The 23,986-nt window shown below is 41.9% G+C and overlaps 2 protein-coding genes across 3 annotated transcripts in view; one reads left to right on the top strand and one right to left on the bottom strand.

Annotated features, from left to right (window-relative positions):
* The window catches only part of LOC308082533 (AMP deaminase 2-like), a gene marked incomplete at its 5' end in the record, with an annotated part of 557,360 nt that overhangs the window by 341,717 nt on the left and 191,657 nt on the right, over window positions 1-23,986 (top strand). The gene's annotated exons all lie outside the window — the stretch shown is intronic.
* The window catches only part of LOC308082539 (RNA-binding motif, single-stranded-interacting protein 2-like), a 98,448-nt gene that overhangs the window by 9,162 nt on the left and 65,300 nt on the right, over window positions 1-23,986 (bottom strand). Inside the window, exons 4-13 of one of the 2 annotated variants that reach the window (XM_080424355.1) lie at window positions 21,141-21,232; window positions 13,598-13,764; window positions 11,789-11,868; window positions 11,218-11,327; window positions 8,863-8,906; window positions 7,684-7,780; window positions 7,440-7,490; window positions 6,840-6,950; window positions 5,128-5,208; window positions 1,781-1,868 (exon numbers count right to left, since the gene is read on the bottom strand). In XM_080424355.1, coding sequence (XP_080280481.1) covers window positions 1,788-1,868; window positions 5,128-5,208; window positions 6,840-6,950; window positions 7,440-7,490; window positions 7,684-7,780; window positions 8,863-8,906; window positions 11,218-11,327; window positions 11,789-11,868; window positions 13,598-13,764; window positions 21,141-21,232 — 914 coding nt within the window. In that variant the 3' untranslated portion in view covers window positions 1,781-1,787. The remainder of the gene's footprint in view (window positions 1-1,780; window positions 1,869-5,127; window positions 5,209-6,839; window positions 6,951-7,439; window positions 7,491-7,683; window positions 7,781-8,862; window positions 8,907-11,217; window positions 11,328-11,788; window positions 11,869-13,597; window positions 13,765-21,140; window positions 21,233-23,986) is intronic. The other variant, XM_080424356.1, reaches the window with a different exon arrangement.

Raw genomic sequence — 23,986 nt, 5'->3', positions numbered from 1 at the left:
AGCCAAAGTGTAAAATAATGCTTTTTAGCTCAAATCAAAAAGTGACACAGATGTGTTCCAGGTCTTAATGGGTTAAGTAAAAGTATCAATACTGCAATTTGAAATACTCTAGTAGAATAGTAATGTAAAAGTACACAAGTATTGGTATCAAACTGTACTTAAAGTACCTAAAGTAGAAAGTAGTCATTATGCAGAATGTCATATTTTCACAAATGTTTTCAAATGTAAAAATGTGTAAAAAATCTTTGGAAAATAGCAGATATACAAGCTCACAATGCGTCACAATGTGAAGAGAAGATTCACATAAAAAACTATTTAAATGATTAAACATTGTCCAAACATTTTCGATATTTTTCAAAAATGTTCAAAAACAGCACACACACACACACACACACACACACACACACACACACACACACACACACACACACACACACACACACACACACACACACACACACACACACACACACACACACACACACACACACACACACACACACACACACAGTATCAAATGTGTGTCCCTAATGGATATCAAACTGGAGGTCCTTGACATTACAAAGTCATTGAGAGGCTGTGGGTGGGGCATCCCTGCCAAAATGCCACATTATTCATTAGCGTCTGAAATATCACTTGTCATGCTGTGTGGAACTCTGCTGTATCATGATTCAGAAATATGTCCCAAGATAAAAGGAAAGAACCTGCACTTCTTCACTTCAATAAAGACATTTTAATTTGAAAGTCAACGTTTGGGTCAAAGAACCTTCTTCGGGTGTCATGAAAGCTGTCCCAAACATAGATATAAAAACCTAGATACCTCATTGGCCTCTGCAGTTCGTTGGAGCAACTGGTATCGCGGCCACCATTTTAGAGTAGGCAAGCTGGCACTCAAAGTGACTACTGGCCAATCACAGCGCTCCCAGTGCTTGACTATTGGCCAATCACAGCGCGTAGACTACTGGCCAATCACAGCGAGTAGACTACTGGCCAATCACAGCACGTCTAACTGACTTTTGCTGCGCGGCTGCCTCTTAGGAAAGACCCGCCCCCATCTGCCTCTGATTGGCCTGCCGAACGCCCCCTTCTGTGACACACGCGGAAGCTTGCCTACTCTAAAATGGCGCCCGAGATACCAATGCCTCAGAGCCGAAGAGGCGTCTACCTTTATGTCTATGGTCCCAAATTATACCAGGGACAATGACTTGGACTTAGCCCCCCCCTCGGACACACCTGTGGACTACACCAGGTACAAATGACTTTTTGTTGCACTCCCTCATGGAGCTACATGCGGATTATACTAGGGTCAGTCCACTCTAGGTGGACACGCACTGACCTTTTGCACCTTAATCCCTTGTATAACGCACTGACTTTTTTTGGGTCTTTTTATTGTGCTCCTTAAGCACCTTAACGTCCTTTGTCTATCATGCACAGTATAAGTATAACATGCACAGTACAATACATTGCTGCTATGCTCAGGCACCTTAGTTTAGTTTTTTTAGTTTTTATTTATTATCTCAGGTAATTTGTAAATATGTAGATAACTTGTCTGGCCTTCTGTTGCTCTCTTGTTTTTGATCTCCTTCCCACCTGCCCCCCACCCTCTTCTTCTCACCCCCCCCCCTCTTCTTTCTATGGAAACTAACGTTGCGATGGGAACGATGTACAAAAAAGAATTTCACCCACTTTTTTACCTTGTAAACCTGTGATGTGACAATAAAACTGATTCTGATTCAAAGAAACATGTAATCAGCCAGGAAGAGAGGGGACACTACCGTACCTTAGCTTCACTTGGTGTGCTGGTACGAGTAGTTAGTGTGTTCTGCAGGGCTCTCCATAGCAACCTGTTGCTGTTGACCACCATTCTCCTGGAAAGAAAAAAAGTGAATGGTTGATTGATTGAATTCTTTATTAACGGTTTGCAAAGACAAGCACAGGGAAGTACAGTTCAATACGAGGTCTGTTAAGAGTATTTTAAACCCAAGAAAGCACTATATGGCTTGTTTCCATTGGGGTCCTGTGTACTCAATTCATCGAAACATGTAATGACAGAAAAATATACACTACTATGCAAAAACATAATTTTAACGGGTAGAAATCGAGGGGGGTTGGGGGGGGTGGGGGGGGGTGGGGGGGGGGGTGGGGGGGGCGGGCGGGGGGGTTCCGAATTGCAGCCACCTGTAAGTGCTCTTTTAGAGCGGTTTTGAAGGAGAGTAAGGATTCACATGTTTGTATGCCTGTTGGTAGGTTATTCCACATTATAGTGGCATAGCAGTAGAACAAATTAAATCCCTTGTTTGAGCCAAATTTGGGTTGAACGTGATTTGTGGAGCTTCCTCTATTGTTGTGATTGTGGACGTCATTGATGTTTTTGAAGTATTTTGACAGGTACATGGGTGTCTTTGTGGTGTATGTAGTGTATCTTGTAGACCAGGCCCATTGCAAGTTGCTGTACTCTGTCCTCTACCCTGAGCCATCCCACCCTAGCAAAGTGAGCAGGGGTTAATGACCACAATGTCCAACTTTGATAATACAAAAAAACAAACAAGAGAGGGCCTCGCAAATCACTTTTGAAGGCTCCAATTTGATTCACAGCAGCAATACTACGTTTCGACCTTGCGGTCTTTTTCCAAGTATGTGCCTTCAAAAGTGAGTTGCGGGGTGCCCCCCCCCCCCTTTTGTTCTTCATGATTCTGTTTTTGCAATTTAGCTCAGCACCAAAAAACAGAGGATGTGTGTGATTTTTTCTTTGGACAACTTTGATCATACATAATAATCAAACAATAATTATAAGCATTATTAGCGGCGTGGTTGAACAGACTGTTCGAGATGTTGCCGCATGGAAAACGCCTACGCTGTCTCAAAGCTACTAGCAATAGACTGCAAAAAAAGCTTCTTTCCACGTACTATCAGGTACATGAACGATCTGACAAGAACCAGAACGAACCAAGGCAAAGGGAAGTGCTAAGCTGCTCCCCCCCTGCCCAACCATCCATCCTTTTTTTGCACTACTATGCCTGAACTGCACCTGCTGCACCTGCTGTATGTATCTGCATGTATATAGAATATACTGTGAAGTTGTTTACACAAAGTTAGGTGAAAAATGCTGGTGTTGTATACAACATACCAAGTGTTTTTTCTTTATTTTTATGCACATGTACATTGATTTGATTTGCGTTTTTTACGTTTTTCTTTATTCTATTGTTATTACTTATGCTGCTGCATTGTCTGAAGGAAGCCGAATCAAAATAGGTTTTACTCTTATGTACAGTACCTGTACACGAGATGTAACAATAATGTACAACCTTGAACCTTGAACCTTGAACCTTGAACCTTGAACCTTGAATGATCTATTCCGACTGGTCAATCACAACATTTGTCTGTAATTTCTCAAAAGCAGACCGCTGCTATGGATAACAAACAGACGACAGGCAATGTACCTGAATAAACTAATTAATTAATCAATCCACGGTGCTTGGTTTTTGGCATATATTGGCAATCATGTAAACAAACCCACAATGTAATTTTACACCTAAACAGTACACTAAGGAATGATTTTGAAAACATCTGAGATGAGAAATGGCCGATGCAGTGACTCCTACCAGAGTTTTGCCGACCTGTTTCACTGGATGCACACGGCATAATCTAATGGACTATCTTTCTTTACCGTAAGCAATTCAATCCTTTTAAGATCATTGATTTTTGGGCGGTGAAACCGCCCCTATAAGTGAGATTTGGAAAAATGTACAAATATCTTGGGCAGTGAAACCGCCCCTAAAAGTGAGGTTTGGAAATTTGTACAATTATCCTGCGCTGTGATTGGCCAATCACAATCTATTCAGGACTGTGATTGGCCAGTGTCACATGACACATGTGCATAGCCCTATATAAGCAACCATAACTTGAAAAAAAACATAAGTTGTTTTTTTTCAAGTTATGGTTTCGTCCATCATAAAGAGTGTTTCAATAAATGTATTTATCTTTTGTACATGATTGATCGACTCCATTCAGTATTGTGATTAGCTAGCAAGACACCGCCCACTTCACACAGGGTGTGATTTTTTTTAAAGGAAACAAAGTTTTGTTGTTACATTCTGTGTCAAAGTATTAATGACTTCATAAAGTCCACCCCTTATATATAAACGAATCACCTTGCCTGCCGGGATTTATTTCTCAACAACGACCTGCTCACCATTCATTAGCCCTTGCAAAATACAGGTGAGGTTGTGTGCTGTGGTCACAGTCACGTCTGAAGCACAGTTTTATCATTATGACTAGTAAGCAAAAAAAAACTACTTTGTTACTAGCAGCTGGCGATCATTGCTAGATTACAGGTAAATACGGTAGGTATCGTCCCTGTTCTGGGCATGTCATAATAGGCAAACATTCGGCTAAAATAGCCAAACTACAGTACATCTAAATTGACTTAAATCTAAACCGATCTACAGGCTCACAACATGTCGCTCCGCAGCGCGTTGGGAAAGGGTCGATTTTCTATTTTTGCCAAAGAGATTTGGTGTAGAGTGGAAAAGGAAGGGACCAAGTATAGACCCCTGAGGGGTCTATACTTGGTCAATGAAATATAAGTTGTTAATTAGTGACAGTGGTGCTGTAGCTACTCACCTCTACAGTGTAAATATAAGTTGTTAATTAGTGTCAGTGGTGCTGTAGCTACTCACCTCTACAATGTAAATCTAAGTTGTTAATTAGTGACAGTGGTGCTGTAGCTACTCACCTCTACAGTGTAAATATAAGTTGTTAATTAGTGTCAGTGGTGCTGTAGCTACTCACCTCTACAATGTAAATATAAGTTGTTAATTAGTGACAGTGGTGCTGTAGCTACTCACCTCTACAATGTAAATATAAGTTGTTAATTAGTGACAGTGGTGCTGTAGCTACTCACCTCTACAATGTAAATATAAGTTGTTAATTAGTGTCAGTGGTGCTGTAGCTACTCACCTCTACAATGTAAATATAAGTTGTTAATTAGTGTCAGTGGTGCTGTAGCTACTCACCTCTACAATGTAAATATAAGTTGTTAATTAGTGTCAGTGGTGCTGTAGCTACTCACCTCTACAATGTAAATATAGGTGGTGAATTAGTGTCAGTGGTGCTGTAGCTACTCACCTCTACAGTGACACTGGATTGAGGCACTGGGGTGTACTGCTGGATGTAGGTCCCTTGCATAGTTGTGTTGGCAGGCATGTACTGTGGAGGAGAACAGTAGAAGTACAGTAGAAAAATGTCATAACTCCACCCCACCCACAGTTAAAAACATGCGCCTATCTGTGTGGAGTTTGCATGTTCTCCCCGTGTCTCCTAGGGTAGGTACCCTCACAAAAACATGCAGTAATCCTGGTCACTATACTGCCTCCCCCTGGCCAGCCGGGGCGCCTGATGGAGGGGAAGGGAACTGGTTGGAATAACGTGTTCCTTCCACGCGCTACGTCCAACCAGGGAAACTCTCCCCTGTCAGGTGATAAGAAGGTCAGTTGGCTCTCATGCATTGAAGGACGCATGAGCTCGGCCCTGGCCTCCCTAGGTTGGCAGAGGGAAGGTAGTGCCCAGGAGTACATAGACAATTGGCACTGGGTGTAAAAAATAGGGTTACAAAATCACGGGATAAAAATTTAGAAAAAAAACAAAAAAAACATGCGCCTATGGTTCTTGCGCTAAATCACGTATTTTAATAGCTTTTTTTCCCCCGTTTTTTGGGTGAGATCTAGATCATAGTGACAGAACACTATGCAATGTGATTGTCTTGAATGCGTCCCACCGGAAGTCTCGCTAGACGAGGTTTCAATCTCGAGATTCGTCCAGCGAGACTTCCTGTGGGGCGCATTCAAGACAATCACGTTGCATAGTGTTCTGTCACTATGAACGTCAGATCTCACCAAAAAAAAAAAGTTATGAAATCTTTCTATGGTACCATTAGATATCTAGGTATTAGATACCTAGGATATCATAACATCATAGACAAGGTAAGAAAACCGCACTACTTTAAAAAACAGATTCTGGACCAGTTCTGGTCCTTGATAATGTTTGCCTTTAGTAGGAGAAGCGGTGTGTAGTCAAAGCTCATCGTATCATCAGGGACATGATGCACCACCCCAGCCCCAGGAACATTTGGTGAAAATAGTGCATCTACTAGGGGGTGTGCCGATATATCGTCCCGCGATATATCGCGATACGTTTTCGTGACGATATGTATCGTTTTGGGGAAAAAATATATAGTTTAAAAAATAATAATAATAATAATGAATTTGAATTGGCCCCCCCCCTCCATATATTTTCATAAGCTTTCCCCCCCCCCCCATATATTTTCATAATAAAAAAGTGCCATATGTCGTATCGTATCGATGTCGTGAGCCCAATATCGTATCGTATCGTTTCATGAAATCGGCACACCCCTAGCATCTACAAATAACAGCTATGTTCATTGAAGTGATTTGGTGTAGAGGGAAACACTAGAGGTGTATAAGGTTGGTGGCTAATTGGTATTATGCTGATATGACGTGATCTGTTGTGAGGCCATGGTTTATAGTGACTTTTGAACAGCTTAAGAGGGTTGTAGGCACTCTGTGGAACAACCAGCATTAGTTGTTCTAGTCGCTGTAATTATCATTACTGCTTATTGATTTAATATTCCACATGACAAATCCATGACGCAAGTCTACGGTACATGTTGATAATGTAAGAACAAAGTATGTGTGTGTGTGTGTGTGTGTGTGTGTGTGTGTGTGTGTGTGTGTGTGTGTGTGTGTGTGTGTGTGTGTGTGTGTGTGTGTGTGTGTGTGTGTGTGTGTGTGTGTGTGTGTGTGTGTGTCATTGGTACTGACCGTGCCCGTGCTGCCCATAGACAGGTGGCTGAGCTGCTGGGCCAGAGGGCCCATCATGGACGTGGGCTGGATAGACATGGCATGCTCCATGGTAGGGGTCAGAACTGTGCCCTGTGTGGCACACACACACACACACACACACACACACACACGCACACGCACGCACACGCACACGCACACGCACACGCACACGCACACACACACACACACACACACACACACACACACACACACACACACACACACAGCAGCACGGAAAGAAAAATAAATAATTTTAAGAATGACTTCATCGTAAGTAGCAGATTTACACGGTAACAATACGTGCCACAATACAACGCGTTTGTGACATCATTACAGCAGATCCAAATACTAAAAGATAAAGGTCTTAGAGTTAAGGTCACGCTCTACTGACAATAGTTTAATGAAAGGAAGGACGGGGTGCAGACTCACTGCAAACAGTCTTTAACAACCACTTAAAACCCCAGCATCCGTATTCTGGGAAATATTTCACAGAAAATAGCCGATCAACAAGCTCACAAGCAGTGTGAAAAGAGCAGAATTGCAGTATGAGGACAGAGGACAGCAGGAGGACTGACTCACCGCTGGCTGCATGAGGTATGACTGGTGGTGCATCCAGGACGGATTGTGTACCTGCAGATCAAACGTTAGCACACATAGTTGATCATTAGTTCATTATAGCATCAAAGTAAGTTTAATCACTTTAACCTTGTTTTATACTTGTTTATACTATTCAAAAATAGCCAATCTTACAAGCTCACATCACGCCAAAAATGTTGATAGATCTTGTTATCCTATTGTTGTAACAGTTGTTCCAGTAGCCTACCTGGTAGGATGAGACAGGAGAATGATGCATGTAGGGAGACAGGGAGGTCTGGGCGATCATTCTGTTGGGAGCCAGACTGTAGTGTGACGAATAGAAGCTATGGAACACAGAACACACATGGAACATGAACATGCTATTACAATATCTGATGGAAAGTAGGCAACATGAATTCATGCAAATCAAGGGAATAGTTTATATTTTTTGTTACTTATTAAACACATGTAATTTTGGTAAATACAACTTTTGTTTGGGAAAAAGTTAAAGCTCTCCCTCTATTCTGATAGTAATCATTGCTATATAGTGTTTGTTCAGCAACAGAGGTCTCCCCATCTCTTTAGTAATCAGAAAATGTACACTTTATTCATTTATTAGCTTCAATTTGTATTGTGTTCCACTTACAGTTTTGCTAATTTTTCAACACCATAGCAATGATTGCTATAGGGAATATATTACTATTTATTAACACAATTTAAAAAAAAATATATACATTTACACTGCCTGTAAATGTTGAAGAATCCACTCAATATAAAAAACGGCAGTTTCACAAAAATAATCATATTTTTAAAAATTATGTCATCATAAAAGACTCCTGTTTAATTGCAAGACCACTTTAGTAGAGGTTTGAGTTGTGTAGTTACCTTGCCATGATGTAACTCCAAAGGTGGACAAGAAATACAAAATAATTGATCCATTGATTAGAAATTGATCACTAACAAAGCTGATTCAGACACCATGGAACATCACCAAACCCAGTACTATTTATTTTTTAAATAAAAATGTCAACTTCCTGTTGAATATCCAGATGTTCTATATTGTCTGAATCAACTTTGTTCGTGTTTGTTTACGTGCTGAAAGAGTGACTTTCAGAGCTGTTTCACCGTACAATGTAAGTCAAAGAGGCGCATATTTGGAAATATCAACTTCTAATCAATGGAGCATTTTTTTTTTTAAATGTCTCGCCCACCTTTGGAGTTACATCATAAGGTAAACTACACAACCCAAACCTCTACCAAAGTGTTCTTCCCCTTTAATACAAACGTTGTTTAACTTTCTTGTAAATTTGTATTTCAGCAGTTCTCTCAGAGGCCACTAGATGGCAGCACCTCCCCACTGTTTGGGTTGCCCCACAGTGTTCGTGTGTCTGCTGGGGCCTCTGTTTAGTGTCAGTGTGTCACTCACCCGTTCTGTAAGGCCGTGGGGTCATAGGCCAGCGTCATTCCTCCCTGAATGGGAAACAAACAACACGCAACCATTCAATACCTCTCTGAGCTCATATCTGTCCATGTCGGGACGGAAACCGTTTATGTCCAAAGCGCCTATTTTTTCATTATTTCTTTTCAATTAAAATAGATAAAATAGCCGATCTACAAGCTCACACGTTGTGAGACACAGACCTTTGTGTGACATGATTCTTGCATGACAAAGTAGGGCCTTAAAATAGAGAAAATAGCCGATCTACAAGCACACGCGTTGTGAGACACAGACTTTTGTGTGACATTCTTGTATGACAAAGTAGGGCCATAATTTACAACAACAACTAAAAAGTACGTTGGAATACGGAGATAAGAGGTTTTCTGCCTGACGACAATGATATACAATTACTGGTGGTAGAGTTTTTACTTGAGTAAAAGAAGCAATACTACAAATGTGGAAATGCTCTGTTATTGAAATTTTTACTTGAGTAAAAGAGTATCGTCATCAAAAACGTACAGAATCAAAGTAAAAGTAATCAAATTCTTCAAATTGTGTCAATGTTTTTCATAAATATCCGATCTACAAGCTCGCAATGCATCAGCGTGAGCGTGTAGATTTTTGAATAGTTAAGTAAGTATAAAATAGGGTTAGGGTTAAAAAAAAGGGTTAGGGTTAAACAAGACTATACATCTACAAGCATACATACAACGTGTGAAGTTGCGACGTGTAATGTGAGCTTGTAAGTCAGCTATTTTCTCTGAACATATTTAACCCATTAAGACCGGGAACGCATCTGTGTGTCATTCTTTGGCCATTCAAAAATAGCAGATCTACAAGCTCATAGCGCGGCACCGAGTGCCGCGCTATGAGCTTGTAGATCTACTATTTTTGAAAAATCGTGAAAATTCGTGGCAAAATCTTGGATTATATATTTTTTAAAATGTTTGTAAAATGTTTAGTTCCAGGAACTGCCAGAAACAAAGATTTGACTTACAAATGTCCGCAAAAAAAATGAAGAAAAATCAAATATTTGCGCAACTTTTCATGATTTTTCAAAAATAGCAGATATGCAAGCTCATAGCGCGGCACCGAGTGCAAATGTTCGCTTTAAAGAAGAGATGATCCAAGATTTTGCCACGAATTTTCACGATTTTTCAAAAATAGTAGATCTACAAGCTCATAGTGCGGCACCGACTGCCGCACTATGAGCTTGTATATCTGCTATTTTTGAATAGCCCCAAAAAATTAAAATTAATGACACAAATGCGTTCCTGGTCTTATTTAATGGGTTAAGAAGGAAGGGACATCTACGTCATGTTTCTCTACCATAGCAATGCCAGCTGGCAGATTCGTGGCACTGGGTGGCAAACAAACTGCAACCGGAAGTTTGGATGGAATGCATTGCAGTCAATGAGAGCCAGGCGGAGCAGCTTATAAACAAACACTACTGTATTTCTGAATGACTGCAACCTTTGTAAAATACTCGGTCCAGGGAAAATAAAAGAAGACATACAGTATCCCTCATTGTTTTCTCTTGTGTTGCTTTTCGATGGGAGGCAAAGAGTATGTTTTTCTGACTGTGTCCATAGTATGTGCTGCTGTCATCGCGAGACTTGTCCATCATTGCCAGCCTAATAACCAAATCGCGCAATACTACTGAGCCAGAAATAACACCTGGCGCTGTTTCCCAAACAGTGGGTCGGGACCCATTTGTGGGTCACAAACACATTCTTATGGGTCACAAGTAACTATCCCTTCATATTTGGTTTCCTACATTTTGTTTAGAATTATTGTTATTTAAAATCATTTAAAAAAAAACATAACAAAAAATAAACTCTCTAGTTAACTCTTTAGTTAAGAGCTAGTAGAATTTCATGAATAAATGAAAGAAAATCTAAGAAATTCCATAAATGAAAATAGCCGATCTACAAGCTTACAACGCGATGCGAAGCGACGCGCTGTGAGCTTGTAGATCTGCTATTTTCACTTGTTTGGGTCCCGGGCAAACATCTGATTTCGTAGTGTGCACATCGAGAAGCCAGTGATCATAGAACAACCTGTGATATGGCTTCTATATTCCTGAACCGATAATATGACAATGGTCGCAATCGTTCAGAAATAGCCTTTGTTCATAAGCCGGTCCATCTGACTCTCATTGACTGCAAAAGCATTTTCATCGATTCGAGTTTGCCACCCAGTCACCCACGTGCATCAATGGCATGATTATACCTCGGCGTCGAGCACTTCCATTCCTTCCTAATTAAGTTCCTATGTGCCCAGAATAGGGATGCTATAGAGGCGTTCAAGAGGTTAACTAATTGCGTAGCATCCGCTTATTACCGTGTCTCCGTCTCGGAGCCAAGGCCTGCCGTTCTGGAGGTACTTCCCCTGGTTCTGTCTCTTCTTCTGGCCTCCGTCTGCAAACTTACATAATAAGGGCTCTGGTGGCACTGTGGAGGACACACAACAATAATGAATAATAATAATAATGCCATGAGGCTATTGAAAGTGGGCCCCTAAATATATTTGCCAAAAATAATTGCCAAAACAAAGATTTGTATGATAATATAAAATTAAGAAAATAATGTATACAAAAAAGAACTTTGGTATTTTTTTCTATACAAAAAAGGTGTTTTCATACCAATAATCCAACCAATCAATCAACCAACAAATAAGAAGTTATATACACTATGCTAGTTCCATTGATTCATTCGATTGATTGATCATTATTGATTATTGATTTTTTTTCTTCAGTAAATACATTTCAATACAATTAAAACAAACATGCTCTGAGCGCTTCTTTGAGATTTTCAAGAGGGCCCTGGACCAGAAGAGCTTGGGAACTGCCGTACTAACAGCCAGAAAAAACACTAAAAAGAAGAAAAATAACATTTTGTGGTGTGTGACTCACCCGGCACCCCCGGTGGCGTCTTGATGAATTTACCGTTGAAATGCTGAATAATGGCCTCACACTTTTCTGTGGATTCCATCCTGAAAAACACATTCCACATCAAGACCACTCTATTTTGAATTGCAGCATGAATAATATTAGTAACATCATCATAGACTACACTAGGGTGGGCAACTTTAGCAACATAATCACAGCGATCAAAACAAAGTCATACTTTTGAGGTAACCAGGTGTCCGCCCCTATGCCCGTGACCCAATTATCAGCGTAGCCCAGTGACTGTGCATTGCACAAACTAGACCTGTGCCCGTCGGGCACCGGTCTACTCGGGAATGATGCAAATAGAGAATGCATGCCCCACCCTGTTATGCAATACCCATTATACCCGTCAGAGTCTGTCTGTCTGTGAAACGTTTATGCCCATATATGGAGATGTCTATATCTGTCTGTCCTTGTCCCTTTTGTGCGCACATATGGAGATCCCTGATGTTCTCAGTTATATGGCCATTTATGGGCATACAGTACCCATATATGGGCATATGGGGTTGATCGGCGGTTCTGGAAAGTCTTTGTACAATGTCTGTGGAGAATGTGTGGAGAATGTCTTAAGAGTGCAAAGTGATTGTGGAAAGAGGACTGACTAAGTAATCAAATGGCAGGTGTGGTGAATTTGACAGGTCTGAGGGATTTGCCAAATCAAGCTTAGGCTGGAGTTGCCATGGCAATCAATTGGCTCATTTGGGTCACGGTCAGAGCCTTTTCTTGCGGTTCTGGACAACCGCCCATCCGGCCGACTCGACGCCGGGCACTGCACTCCCTCTGGTTGTCTGTGACGTGTGTGGCGAATTTGAAGTCGGGCGGTTGAACGGTTCTCCACATACGTGGATCACAGGCAGAGATTCGGAGCATTTATTGTAAGATAATATGAACAACCAACATAGCCATCATAATGACAATAGACCAATTCATGGCTCCTACACCTACATTACACTATACAACATCAACAGGCACTGATCTCCCGCAATGCATAAGGTCCTGTGTCGGCCCTGGTCCAGGGGCGTAGCCACGGGTGGGCATAGGTAGGCCTGGGCCCACCCATTTGTTTTTTTCTCCCCACCCCAATTTTTTTTTTTTAATGTTATATTCAGCCATTTTGATAACATTGTAAATATATAGGTACCCGAAATCTGTCGCGCGCGTGCACGGTCCGGGCGCACATGAACGCGTGCTGCGCGTGCATGTGCGCCCACCCCGCAACTCCACAGGCCCAGCCTCGGCTAGCGTTTTGGCTACGCCACTGCCCTGGTCTTGTGTGATTATGCTCATCTGTGTCCGATGTGTTTCTGTTTGTCTGGTAGATTATTTGTTGATTTGTCACATTGTGCTGTAACGCCTCAATTTCCCTTCAGGGATTAACCCATTAAGACCTGAAGCCGATTCTACAAATGTCTTCTAAATCCAGTTTTTAAAAAAAAAACTTAAAAACCCCAAAATTATATGTATTTGGCCGCGGACCCCCCATCTCAAAATATTTTGTTCCAGGGACCCCCCCAGAAGCAAAGATGTGAGTTCGCTTTGAAAGATTTGCACACATTTTCACAATTCTTCAAAAACAGCAGATCCACAAGCTCGTAGCGCGGCACTCGGTGCCGCGCTACGAGCTTGTAGATCTGCTATTTTTGAACAGCCAAAGTGTACAATAATGCTCTTTTTGCTCAAATCAAAAAAAATGACACAGATGCGTTCCAGGTCTTAATGGATTAATGAAGTATTATCTCGTCTCGTCTCGTCTCGTCTCATTGATCTGTATACCTGGCGAAGCCCACGCCACGGCTGGTGCCGTTGGCGTCGCGGAGGATGCGCGTGGAGATGACCTGGCCGAAGGACTTGAGCATGGCCTCCAGCTCCTGCTCGTCCATGGACACTGGCAGGTTGGAGATGTACAGGTTGGTGGGGTCCTGCTCCTGTTGCTGTACAAACAATAAGAATAAAAGAAATCACATTTATTTGCACAGCACTTGTTGTTGGCAAGACCTTTGTGTATTAACCCAATGATTCTCAACCAGTGGTCCGGGGACCACCAGTGGTCCTTGAGGGGGTTTCCAGGGGGTCCCCAGCAAAAGGTGTTATTAATACATTTCCACCCCTTTATCCATATTGTATACGTTAGCTATTAAAAAATAGCAGATATACAAGCTCACAGCGCGTCACTTCGTGCTGCGCTGCGAGCTTGTAGATCTGATATTTTTGAACATTTTCGAAAAATCTTGAAAGTGTTTGAAGAATTTTGAAGAATTTTGCATTTTTTAACACAAATCTTCTCTTCTGGGGGTCCCTGGCACAAACTATTTTGAGATGGGGGGGTTGGCAGCCAAATACATATAATTTTGGGGGTCCTTGGCATGAGAAAGGTTGAAAACCACTGTATTAACCCATTAAGACCGGGCTTCTAAATCCTAACAGTTTTCTGAAAAACCTATGTTGCTATATCAGTGGTTCTCAAACTTTTTCAAGTCAAGGACCCCCAAAATGATATGTATTTGGCTGCCAACCCCTCCATCTCAAAATATGTTGTTCCAGGGACCCCCCCAGCAGCAAAGATTTGAGTTAAAAATGTTCAATTTAAAAAATATATATATTCAAAGATTTGCACACACTTTCACAATTTTTCAAAAATAGCAGATCTACAAACTCATAGCGTGGCATGAAATGATGTTTAGGGATGTTTACTAAACAGCTGGAGAGACATGGGAGACTCCTGTTGCTGAACAAACACTCTGTAGCAATGATTACTATTGTGCATATATATAGCGCTATTTCACACTTATAATCACTTACAGCACCTTTAAAAAGTACATTAACGAAACAAAACGTTTCAGACGTTTCCCAGGTAGACCGAAACAATAGCCGATCTACAAGCTCACAAAGCATCTGATATTTTTTCCACGTCATTTCTAGAGGTGTATTACTTCTCATTCCTCAACCATTTCACTTCACTTTGCCAAGGTCAACCCGACACCAGGATGTAACTTTGATCTATTTATTTATTTTTTAAAATACGTGCGTTATACGTTCATGAGCGTGACGCAGTCACATGAAAACATGCAGTGAAATATGTGGGAGAGAGATGTTGAATACACACGTAGCAGCAGTGCAACAGAGCAGTCAGAAGGAGCGAGATAAAAAAAGAGGAATGTTGTGGAGAATGAAACCGTGCGTGAAGGTAAGAGTTCACACAGAAAGAAACACGGGGCAGTGGTAGAGAGTAGCCGAGTAAAATTACTCAAGTATTGTACTTAAGTATACAGTTTTTTTTGGTACTTTTACTTCACTTGAGAAATGTATTTACACTTTACACAGTTTACACGATTGATGTATTTAACCCATTAAGACCTGGAACGCATCTGTGTCACTTTTTTGATTTGAGCTATAAAAGCATTATTTTACACTTTTGGCTATTCAAAAATAGCAGATCTACAAGCTCGTAGCGCGGCACCGAGTGCCGCGCTACGAGCTTGTAGATCTGCTATTTATGAAAAATCGTGAACATGCGTGCAAATCTTTAAATATATATTATTCTAAAGCGAACATTTTAACTCAAATCTTTGCTTCTGGGGGGTCCCTGGAACAACATATTTTGAGATGGGGGTCGGCCGTCAAATACATATAATTTTGAGGGTCCTTCACATGAAAAAGTTTGAGCACCACTGATATAGAAACATAGGTTTTTTTCAGAATACTGTTGGGTTAAGATACTCTTAAAGGGACATTGCACTCATAACTGTCCAACTACTTCTCCAAATCGAGTGACACCCAGAGCCACAACACTAGAGGGAACGCGACCATGATCGGGTAACACCCCAAAATGTAACAACATGATCGGGTAACACCGCAAAATGTAACAACAAACATGGGGGAAAAGCAGGAAGTATTAAAGGACGACTTCACCACTTTTCAACATATCTTCATATAATAGGTCCTCACTAATGCTCATGATAAAATGGTAAAAAAAAATAATCTAATCAGTCTGTGTCTCAGAGGAGGGCTGTAGACAGTTCAGAAACCCGTCTACCAGTGACATCATCAATGGGGAATCCAAGCTAATAGAAACTGCAGGCTTTGTATTCCTGGAAAGTTGCAATGCAATAATAGATCCCATTGTTCTCGCCTTAATAAAAATCTGAATAAAAAAATTGTAATCTTTTTGGGGAAAAAAATCCTGCCTAACGATGATGTCACTGGTAGACGGGTTTCTGGACTGTCCACAGCCCTCCTATGGGACACAGACCAAGTAGAACATTTTTTTAAATCATTTTATCATGAGCATTAGTGAGGACCTATTATATGAAGATATGTTGAAAAGTGGTGAAGTCGTCCTTTAAGTAGTTTTTTATTTGCACATGCGTTCCATTCATTCCACAGGGCTAAACCACAAGGGGACAAAATTACATCATCAACTTCCGACGGGTATTGTCCCTCTTGAGTAAAAGATGAACTGTTTCTAAAATAAATACAATATTTAAAGTGTTTTTAATTTTAAATTTGAGTTATAGAGGGCAATTATAATGTATTAATATATATACGCCTTATCAGCCAGGGATCCTTTTAAAGGAGGATTTAAGGCCTCTTTCAAAACTGGCCTGAAAAAGCATCTGTCAGAAAAGTACAAGTGGGCGTACACAGTAGTTATTAAAACTACAAGTGGGCGTACACAGTAGTTATTAAAGGAGCCATACACTGCCGCCATTTTTGTTTCTACTAATACTCAGTATTAAGAATGAAGTATTCAATCAATCAAACGGTCGCGGAAAAAAGTATTGAAAATTGGAAATACTGAAGATAAAGGGATAGTTCACCCAAAAAAGTACTTTTTTCCTATCGATTAGTCACCCTATGGAGAATTCATGGATATTCTTTTGTTTTTGTCGCATTCCTTTAAGCCAATAATTCGATGACCAGCGGACCGGTAGGCAGAGGTTCTGGTAGGAGACACAAAGGAGACTCTTTGTGTCTCCTACCGGAACCGCTACCGGTCATCAAATAATTGGCTTAAAGGAATGAGACAGAAACACAAACATCTCCATGAATTCAAAGCTCAATGGAATGTAATTGATCGAGAAAAAAAAGTCATCGGCTGATTTATGCTTAGCTGCATGCTGATGTCAAAAAGAAAGAAAATAGCAGATCTACAAGCTCACAGATTGTATAGATCGGTTATTTTCGGCCTTATACAGTAGGTTTAAAAATGTCACAATTTGTTGGCATTCATAAAAACCCCGTCCTAAAATGCTTATGTCCTGACAAGTATAGTAATACAAATGTGTGTGTGTGTGTGTGTGTATGTGTGTGTGAGTGTGTGTGTGAGTGTGTGTGTGTGTGTGTGTGTGTGTGTGTGTGTGTGTGTGTGTGTAATTTGCCTGAAAGCAGCGCGTCCGAATTGACGTTTGATTTTTTTTTTTAAGGGCGGTGCTAGTTAGGAAGTACAGAGGGTTCTAATTTTAGCCCTGCCATTGTTCCCTGCATGGCGCCTGGCCTTGCAGCTCCATGCAACGGGCCCATGTTGTGGCTCCGCCGCCCTAGGGCCCGGGGTGGCCCGTTCCCCGTCCCGGCCCAGAACGTTCCGTCCCATCCCCAGGAGGTGACATTAATTACACTAAGGACACTTCACAGCAGCTGTGGCCCAAGCTGTTCTTAGTGCGGAAACAACACTTGAAACGACTGCAGAGGGAAAGCGCAAGAGTGACTCTTTTATCCACCGTTCAAGAACACAGTAATATGACAGTAATATGACAGTAATAACACAGTAATAACACAGTAATATCGTCATTGTCGTTTTTTTGTCTGTGTGTCATTCTAGATCTCTTTGGGCTGTTCAAAAATAGCAGATATACAAGCTCATAGCGCTATGAGCTTGTAGATCTGCAATTTTTTTTGAAAGATCTTGAAGATTTGTGCATATCTTTGAATATATATTATTTTTTAAAGCGAACGTTTGTAACTCAAATCTTTGCTTCTAGGGGGGGGTCCCTGGAACAACATATTTTGAGATGGGGGTCCGCGACCAAATACATATAATTTTGGGGGTCCTTGACATAAAACAGGTTGAGAACCACTGATATTATATACAGTAGCAGCATACGGTTGTCAGAAAACTGTTAAGATTTAGAAGGTTAAAATGTGAAGATACAATGCAAAACATATAATATGCTCTTTTTTATATCAGCCTGGGTTCTGTAAACGGGGAATAATGATCACCCAGGGTTTTTTTTTCCACCCAGAGTAACCTTGCGACTGAAGAAGTTCCTCTGTGTATATATAGGTCTTCATCGTGGCCATCAACACCTCTTGAGCAGCACATGCTGTCTGGGGTGAAGTCTGCACAGGGTGTTTAGTTGCATCTTCGCTGGGTGTCCTGTCCCGGGGACACAGGATCAGAGGCGCTACTGGAGCTTCAGTGTTCTGTTTCACCCCAGAGCAGTGGTGGAAAAAGTACTCAAATGTTTTACTTAAGTAAAAGTATCAATACTGCATTGTAGCAGTTACTCTGTTACAAGTAAAAGTCCGGAATTCAAAATTTACTTGAGAAAAGTACAAAAGTATTGGTATCAAAATGTACTTAAAGTACCAAAAGTAAAAGTACTAAAATGTTTGGAAATAGCAGATCTACAAGCTCACAACGCGTCGCGATGCGACGCGTTGTGAGCTTGTAGATCTGCTATTTTCAAATGGCCGAAATGTATATAAGGCTGAAGTGGTTAATGTATGTTTTATAATGTAATCATTTATATCTGAAAAGTAACTAGTAACTTAAGTTTTCAAATAATTGTAGTGGAGTAAAAGTACAATATTTGCCTCCGAGATGTAGTGGAGTAGAAGTAAAAGTATTGGAAATTGGAAATACTCAAGTAAAGTACAAATACCTCAAAATTGTACTTAAGTACAGTACTTAAGTAAATGTACTTAGTTACTTTACACCACTGCCCCAGAGGTGGAAACAAGTAACTATTGGTCGTCGCTGTCGGCTGGGGGGCAGAAACCTCTTGTCTCTGTATTCTAACTTCTTGTGTTTCATAGACCCCATGGTTGCTTGTTTCTCGCACAAAATCTGGCAACAACGCTGGCCGACACAGTTCTTCTAAGACTGGACCGGAGGAGGGCGACCTCCGACCTCATGGCACTGGGTCTGTTTGGCCAATCATTTTCATATCAAGGACCCCCAAATTGATCTATTTAGCCACAGACCACCCCCCCCCATCTGAAAATGTTTTGTGCCAGGGACCCCCATAAGAATCGGTTTCTAAATAATTCAAAAACGATTATTTTGAAAATATACATATATATATATATTTTTTTTTTAAACATATTTTACATTTCTGATTTTTGTAAACAACATTTTTACTTTAGTTCTTTTTTTTAAAAATATATATTTCTTTTGAAAAATATATAAGATTTTTTTTTATTATTATAGGAAACGTAAAAAAGGGGGATATTCAGGACCCACACAAACGACTCCATGACCCCAACATGGGTCCCGACCCATTGTTTGGGGAACACTGGAGTTCTGTATTGGAGCGGAGGAGGAGGAGGAGGAGGAGGAGGAGGAGGAGGAGGAGGAGGAGGAGGAGGAGGGAGGAAGGAGGAGGAGGAGGAGGAGGAGGAGGAGGAGGAGGGAGGGAGGGAGGGAGACCCCATGATGGCACTGGGTCTGTTTGGGTGCAGGCAGGGGGGTGGATGGATGGTGGGTGTGTGTGGGGGGGGGGGGGGGGGTGGCGAGGCGATCAGGGATACTAGCGGGGTGGAGTGTATTAACCCTTTAAGACCGGGAACGCATCTGTGTCATTTTAAGATTTCTTCGGCTACATAAAAATAGCAGATCTACAAGCTCGTAGCTTGTAGATCTGCTATTTTTTTTGAAAAATCGTGAAAATGTGTGCAAATCTTTAGTATGAATATATATATATACTTTTTTAAAGCAAAAGTTTTTAACTCAAATCTTTGCTTCTGGGGATTTTTCAAGTTTTTTCCCCCTAAAGTTTATTATTATTAATATTTTTTTTACTTATGTTGCTATAGGCATATTATCAATGGTTTTCAAACTTTTTTCATGTCAAGGACCCCCAAAATAATATGTATTTGTCCGTGGACCCCCTCCCATCTAAAAATATTTTGTTCCAGGGACCCCCAGAAGCAAAGATGTGAGTTAAAAATGTATATAAAAGATTTGCACACATTTTCATGATTTTTCAAAAAAAAATAGCAGATCTACAAGCTCAGAGCTTGCAGATCTGCTATTTTTTAATTGCCAAAGAAATCTTAAAGTGACACACGTGCGTTCCCTTCCCGGGCCTTAAAGGGTTAAGCGCTGGTGTCAGCCCCAGGCCCTGGCCCAGGACAACGGACAATGCCGGCGCATTGTGTCGGCCCCATTGACAGTGGGTGTAGTGGCACCCTCCCGGGGGGCTTCCCTCAATGGGGTGCCTGAGAGGCGCGCAGGGATCAGCTTAATGGGCTGACAAGAGTTGCTTTGACTGCGGACATTTGACACAAAGAGCTCAGTGCAAAGCCCCGCCACGGGAGACTGTTAGCAACGTACACAAGACCAGAGGAGGGAGGGAGGGAGGGAGAGAGAGGGGGATGACGAAAGAGAGGAACAAAAGAATGGGAAGTCGAGGGGAAGGAGGGATCAACAGAGGAGGCGTAACGTAAGCTTGATTCATACTTTAGTTGGCGGGACGGTGCCGTGAGACGAGGAGCATACATTAGGCCAAGTGTATACCTCTAAAATAAAAATTATTAAAAAGCTAATAATTAGACCACTACTAGGTCAAAAGTAACCAACAAACTATACTATAAAAAAAAAACTAATTGCCGATCTACAAGCTCGCAATGCTCGCTACTCCTGGTGAAAGTTACAGGACTTCTGACAGTATGGAGTGTGATATGAAATGTGAGATAATCACAGTAATCATGTCTTCCATCATATTCGAGAGGTTTTGGAGAGAACAGACTCACTTTTAGGTTCAGAGCACTGCAGCGGGGAGGTGTGTGTGTGTGTGTGTGTGTGTGTGTGTGTGTGTGTGTGTGTGTGTGTGTGTGTGTGTGTGTGTGTGTGTGTGTGTGTGTGTGTGTCCAGCTGATGCTCGTTGATGCTCCTTAATCTTACATGCAATCTTACAAGGCAATAATGTTTCTGCGCCGTCAAATAGGCCTATATATCTATTCTAAGATAGCATCAAAGCCAAAGTTTTTTTTACAAGTGAATACCTCTCTGGTATTATTGATATTTTGGGCATAAATGGACTCTTTATGTCCTGTGGACTCATTAGGTTGTCCAGCAGTCAGCTGTGTGTCTTACTTTGGCCATCTGAGCCTGGACCCCACTGGACTTCAGGGCTGTAACAGCTTTTTGCGCCGCCGCTGGACTGTCAAAGTCCACAAAACCATAACCTGGAGACATAATACATTATTAATACCCTGGAATATAACAATATACATGTATTAACACATTCCATGCCAGAGTTTAATCTCATAATGTACTCACCAGTGCCAGCGTTTTATTGTTGTTTTTTTGTTTTTTTCATGTCGCCACAGACCTCGCTAAATAAGTTAAAAGTGCGCGTTCATTTGGTTCTAAACACACAGCGGATCTGTGAGAAATGGCCAGCGAAAACAGTTTCCAAATGCGAGCCGCCATCTTGAAGATACAGCCGATCAACGCTAAACAGTGATCAGCGAGGAGAAAAACAACAACCGAGAAAATCGAGTTTTAAACAGGATCCCAGACAGGAAGCGGATACGATCGAAAAAAACGGAACCCGAATAATTCTGTTTCCGACCGGAAACCGGAAACGGAAATGGATCAAAAAAAATCGGAAAGTGCACCTGGGGCAATTTCAATGGGAATCGGCGGTTCGCGTAGATCTACGCGACTGGCACGCTGCGGCTTTAAATAGGTTCGCGTAGATCTACGCGACTGGCATTCAATGTGTTAATACCCTGGAATATAACAATATACATGTATTAATACCCTGGAATATAACAATATACATGTATTAATACCCTGGAATATAACAATATACATGTATTAATACCCTGGAATATAACAATATACATGTATTAATACCCTGGAATACAACAATATACATGTATTAATACCCTGGAATATAACAATATACATGTATTAATACCCTGGAATATAACAATATACATGTATTAATACCCTGGAATATAACAATATACATATATTAATACCCTGGAATACAACAATATACATGTATTATCCCATTAAGACCGGGAACGCATCTCTGTGTCATTTTTAGATTTCTTTGGCTATTAAAAAATAGCAGATCTACAAGCTCTGAGCGTGGCACCAGGTGCCGCGCTATGAGCTTGTAGATCTGCAATTTTTTGGAAAAATCGTGAAAATTATTTTGCTTCTGGGGGATTCTACAAAATGTCTTCTAAATCCTAGCAGGACGCTTTTTTTTAAACGTATGTTGCTATAATCAGTGGTTCTCAAATTTTTGTATTTGGCCACAGACCCCGATCTCAAAATATGTTGTTCAAGGGACCCCCCAGAAGCAAAGATTTGAGTTACATAAGTTTTGTCTTTAAAGAAAATTCAAAGATTTGCACACATTTTCACGATTTTTTCAGTTTCAGTTATTTGTCAAATGGGCCCTGTGCAGTGTTTGTTTACCAAGCCTGAAAGGCAAACATGTAAATCTAATGTATTATGTTCCAATGTTCAAAGCCAAACACACAATGAAACTGTTCATCACAACTATTAGCATGACAATTAATCCTCAAGTAAAAGGCCATGATTGTAACAATCCTACACGGATGCTGTGTGGCTTCCTTCACTCCTTCACTCCCTCACTCCCTCCCTCCTTCACTCCTTTACTCCCTCACTCCCTCACTCCCTCCCTCCTTCACTCCTTCACTCCCTCACTCCCTCCCTCCTTCACTCCTTCACTCCTTCACTCCTTCACTCACTCCCTCACTCCCTCCTTCACTCCTTCACTCCCTCACTCCCTCACTCCCTCCCTCCTTCACTCCTTCACTCCCTCACTCCCTCCCTCCTTCACTCCTTCACTCCTTCACTCACTCCCTCACTCCCTCACTCCCTCCTTCACTCCTTCACTCCCTCACTCCCTCCCTCCTTCACTCCCTCACTCCCTCCCTCCCTCCCTCCTTCACTCTTTCACTCCTTCACTCCTTCACTCACTCCCTCACTCCCTCCTTCACTCATTCACTCCCTCCCTCCTTCACTCCTTCACTCCCTCCTTCACTCCTTCACTCCCTCACTCCTTCACTCCCTCACTCCTTCACTCCTTCACTCCCTCACTCTTTCACTCCTTCACTCCTTCACTCCCTCACTCTTTCACTCCTTCACTCCTTCACTCACTCCCTCACTCCCTCCTTCACTCCCTCACTCCTTCACTCCCTCACTCCTTCACTCCTTCACTCCTTCACTCCTTCACTCACTCACTCCCTCACTCCCTCACTCCCTCCCTCACTCCCTCACTCCCTCCTTCACTCCTTCACTCACTCCCTCACTCCCTCCCTCACTCCCTCACTCCCTCCTTCACTCCTTCACTCCTTCACTCACTCCCTCACTCCCTCCTTCACTCCTTCACTCACTCTTTCACTCCTTCACTCCTTCACTCACTCCCTCACTCCCTCACTTCCCTCACTCCCTCACTCCCTCACTCCCTCACTCCTTCACTCCTTCACTCCTTCACTCCTTCACTCCTTCACTCCTTCACTCACTCCCTCACTCCCTCCTTCACTCCTTCACTCACTCCCTCACTCCCTCACTCCCTCCCTCACTCCCTCACTCCCTCCTTCACTCCTTCACTCCTTCACTCACTCACTCCCTCACTCCCTCCCTCACTCCCTCACTCCCTCCTTCACTCCTTCACTCCTTCACTCACTCCCTCACTCCCTCCCTCACTCCCTCACTCCCTCCTTCACTCCTTCACTCACTCTTTCACTCTTTCACTCCTTCACTCCCTCACTCCTTCACTCACTCCCTCACTCCCTCCTTCACTCACTCCCTCACTCCTTCACTCACTCACTCCCTCACTCCTTCACTCACTCCCTCACTCCTTCACTCCCTCCTTCACTCCCTCACTCCTTCACTCCCTCACTCCTTCACTCCTTCACTCACTCCCTCACTCCCTCCTTCACTCCTTCACT

The sequence above is a fragment of the Gymnoscopelus braueri genome, assembly GCF_963280865.1.
Source record: "Gymnoscopelus braueri genome assembly, chromosome: 3".
In the NCBI taxonomy this organism is placed as follows: domain Eukaryota; kingdom Metazoa; phylum Chordata; class Actinopteri; order Myctophiformes; family Myctophidae; genus Gymnoscopelus; species Gymnoscopelus braueri.
Note: the sequence above shows the minus strand (reverse complement) of the source record. Positions and strands in the feature narration are given on the sequence as shown.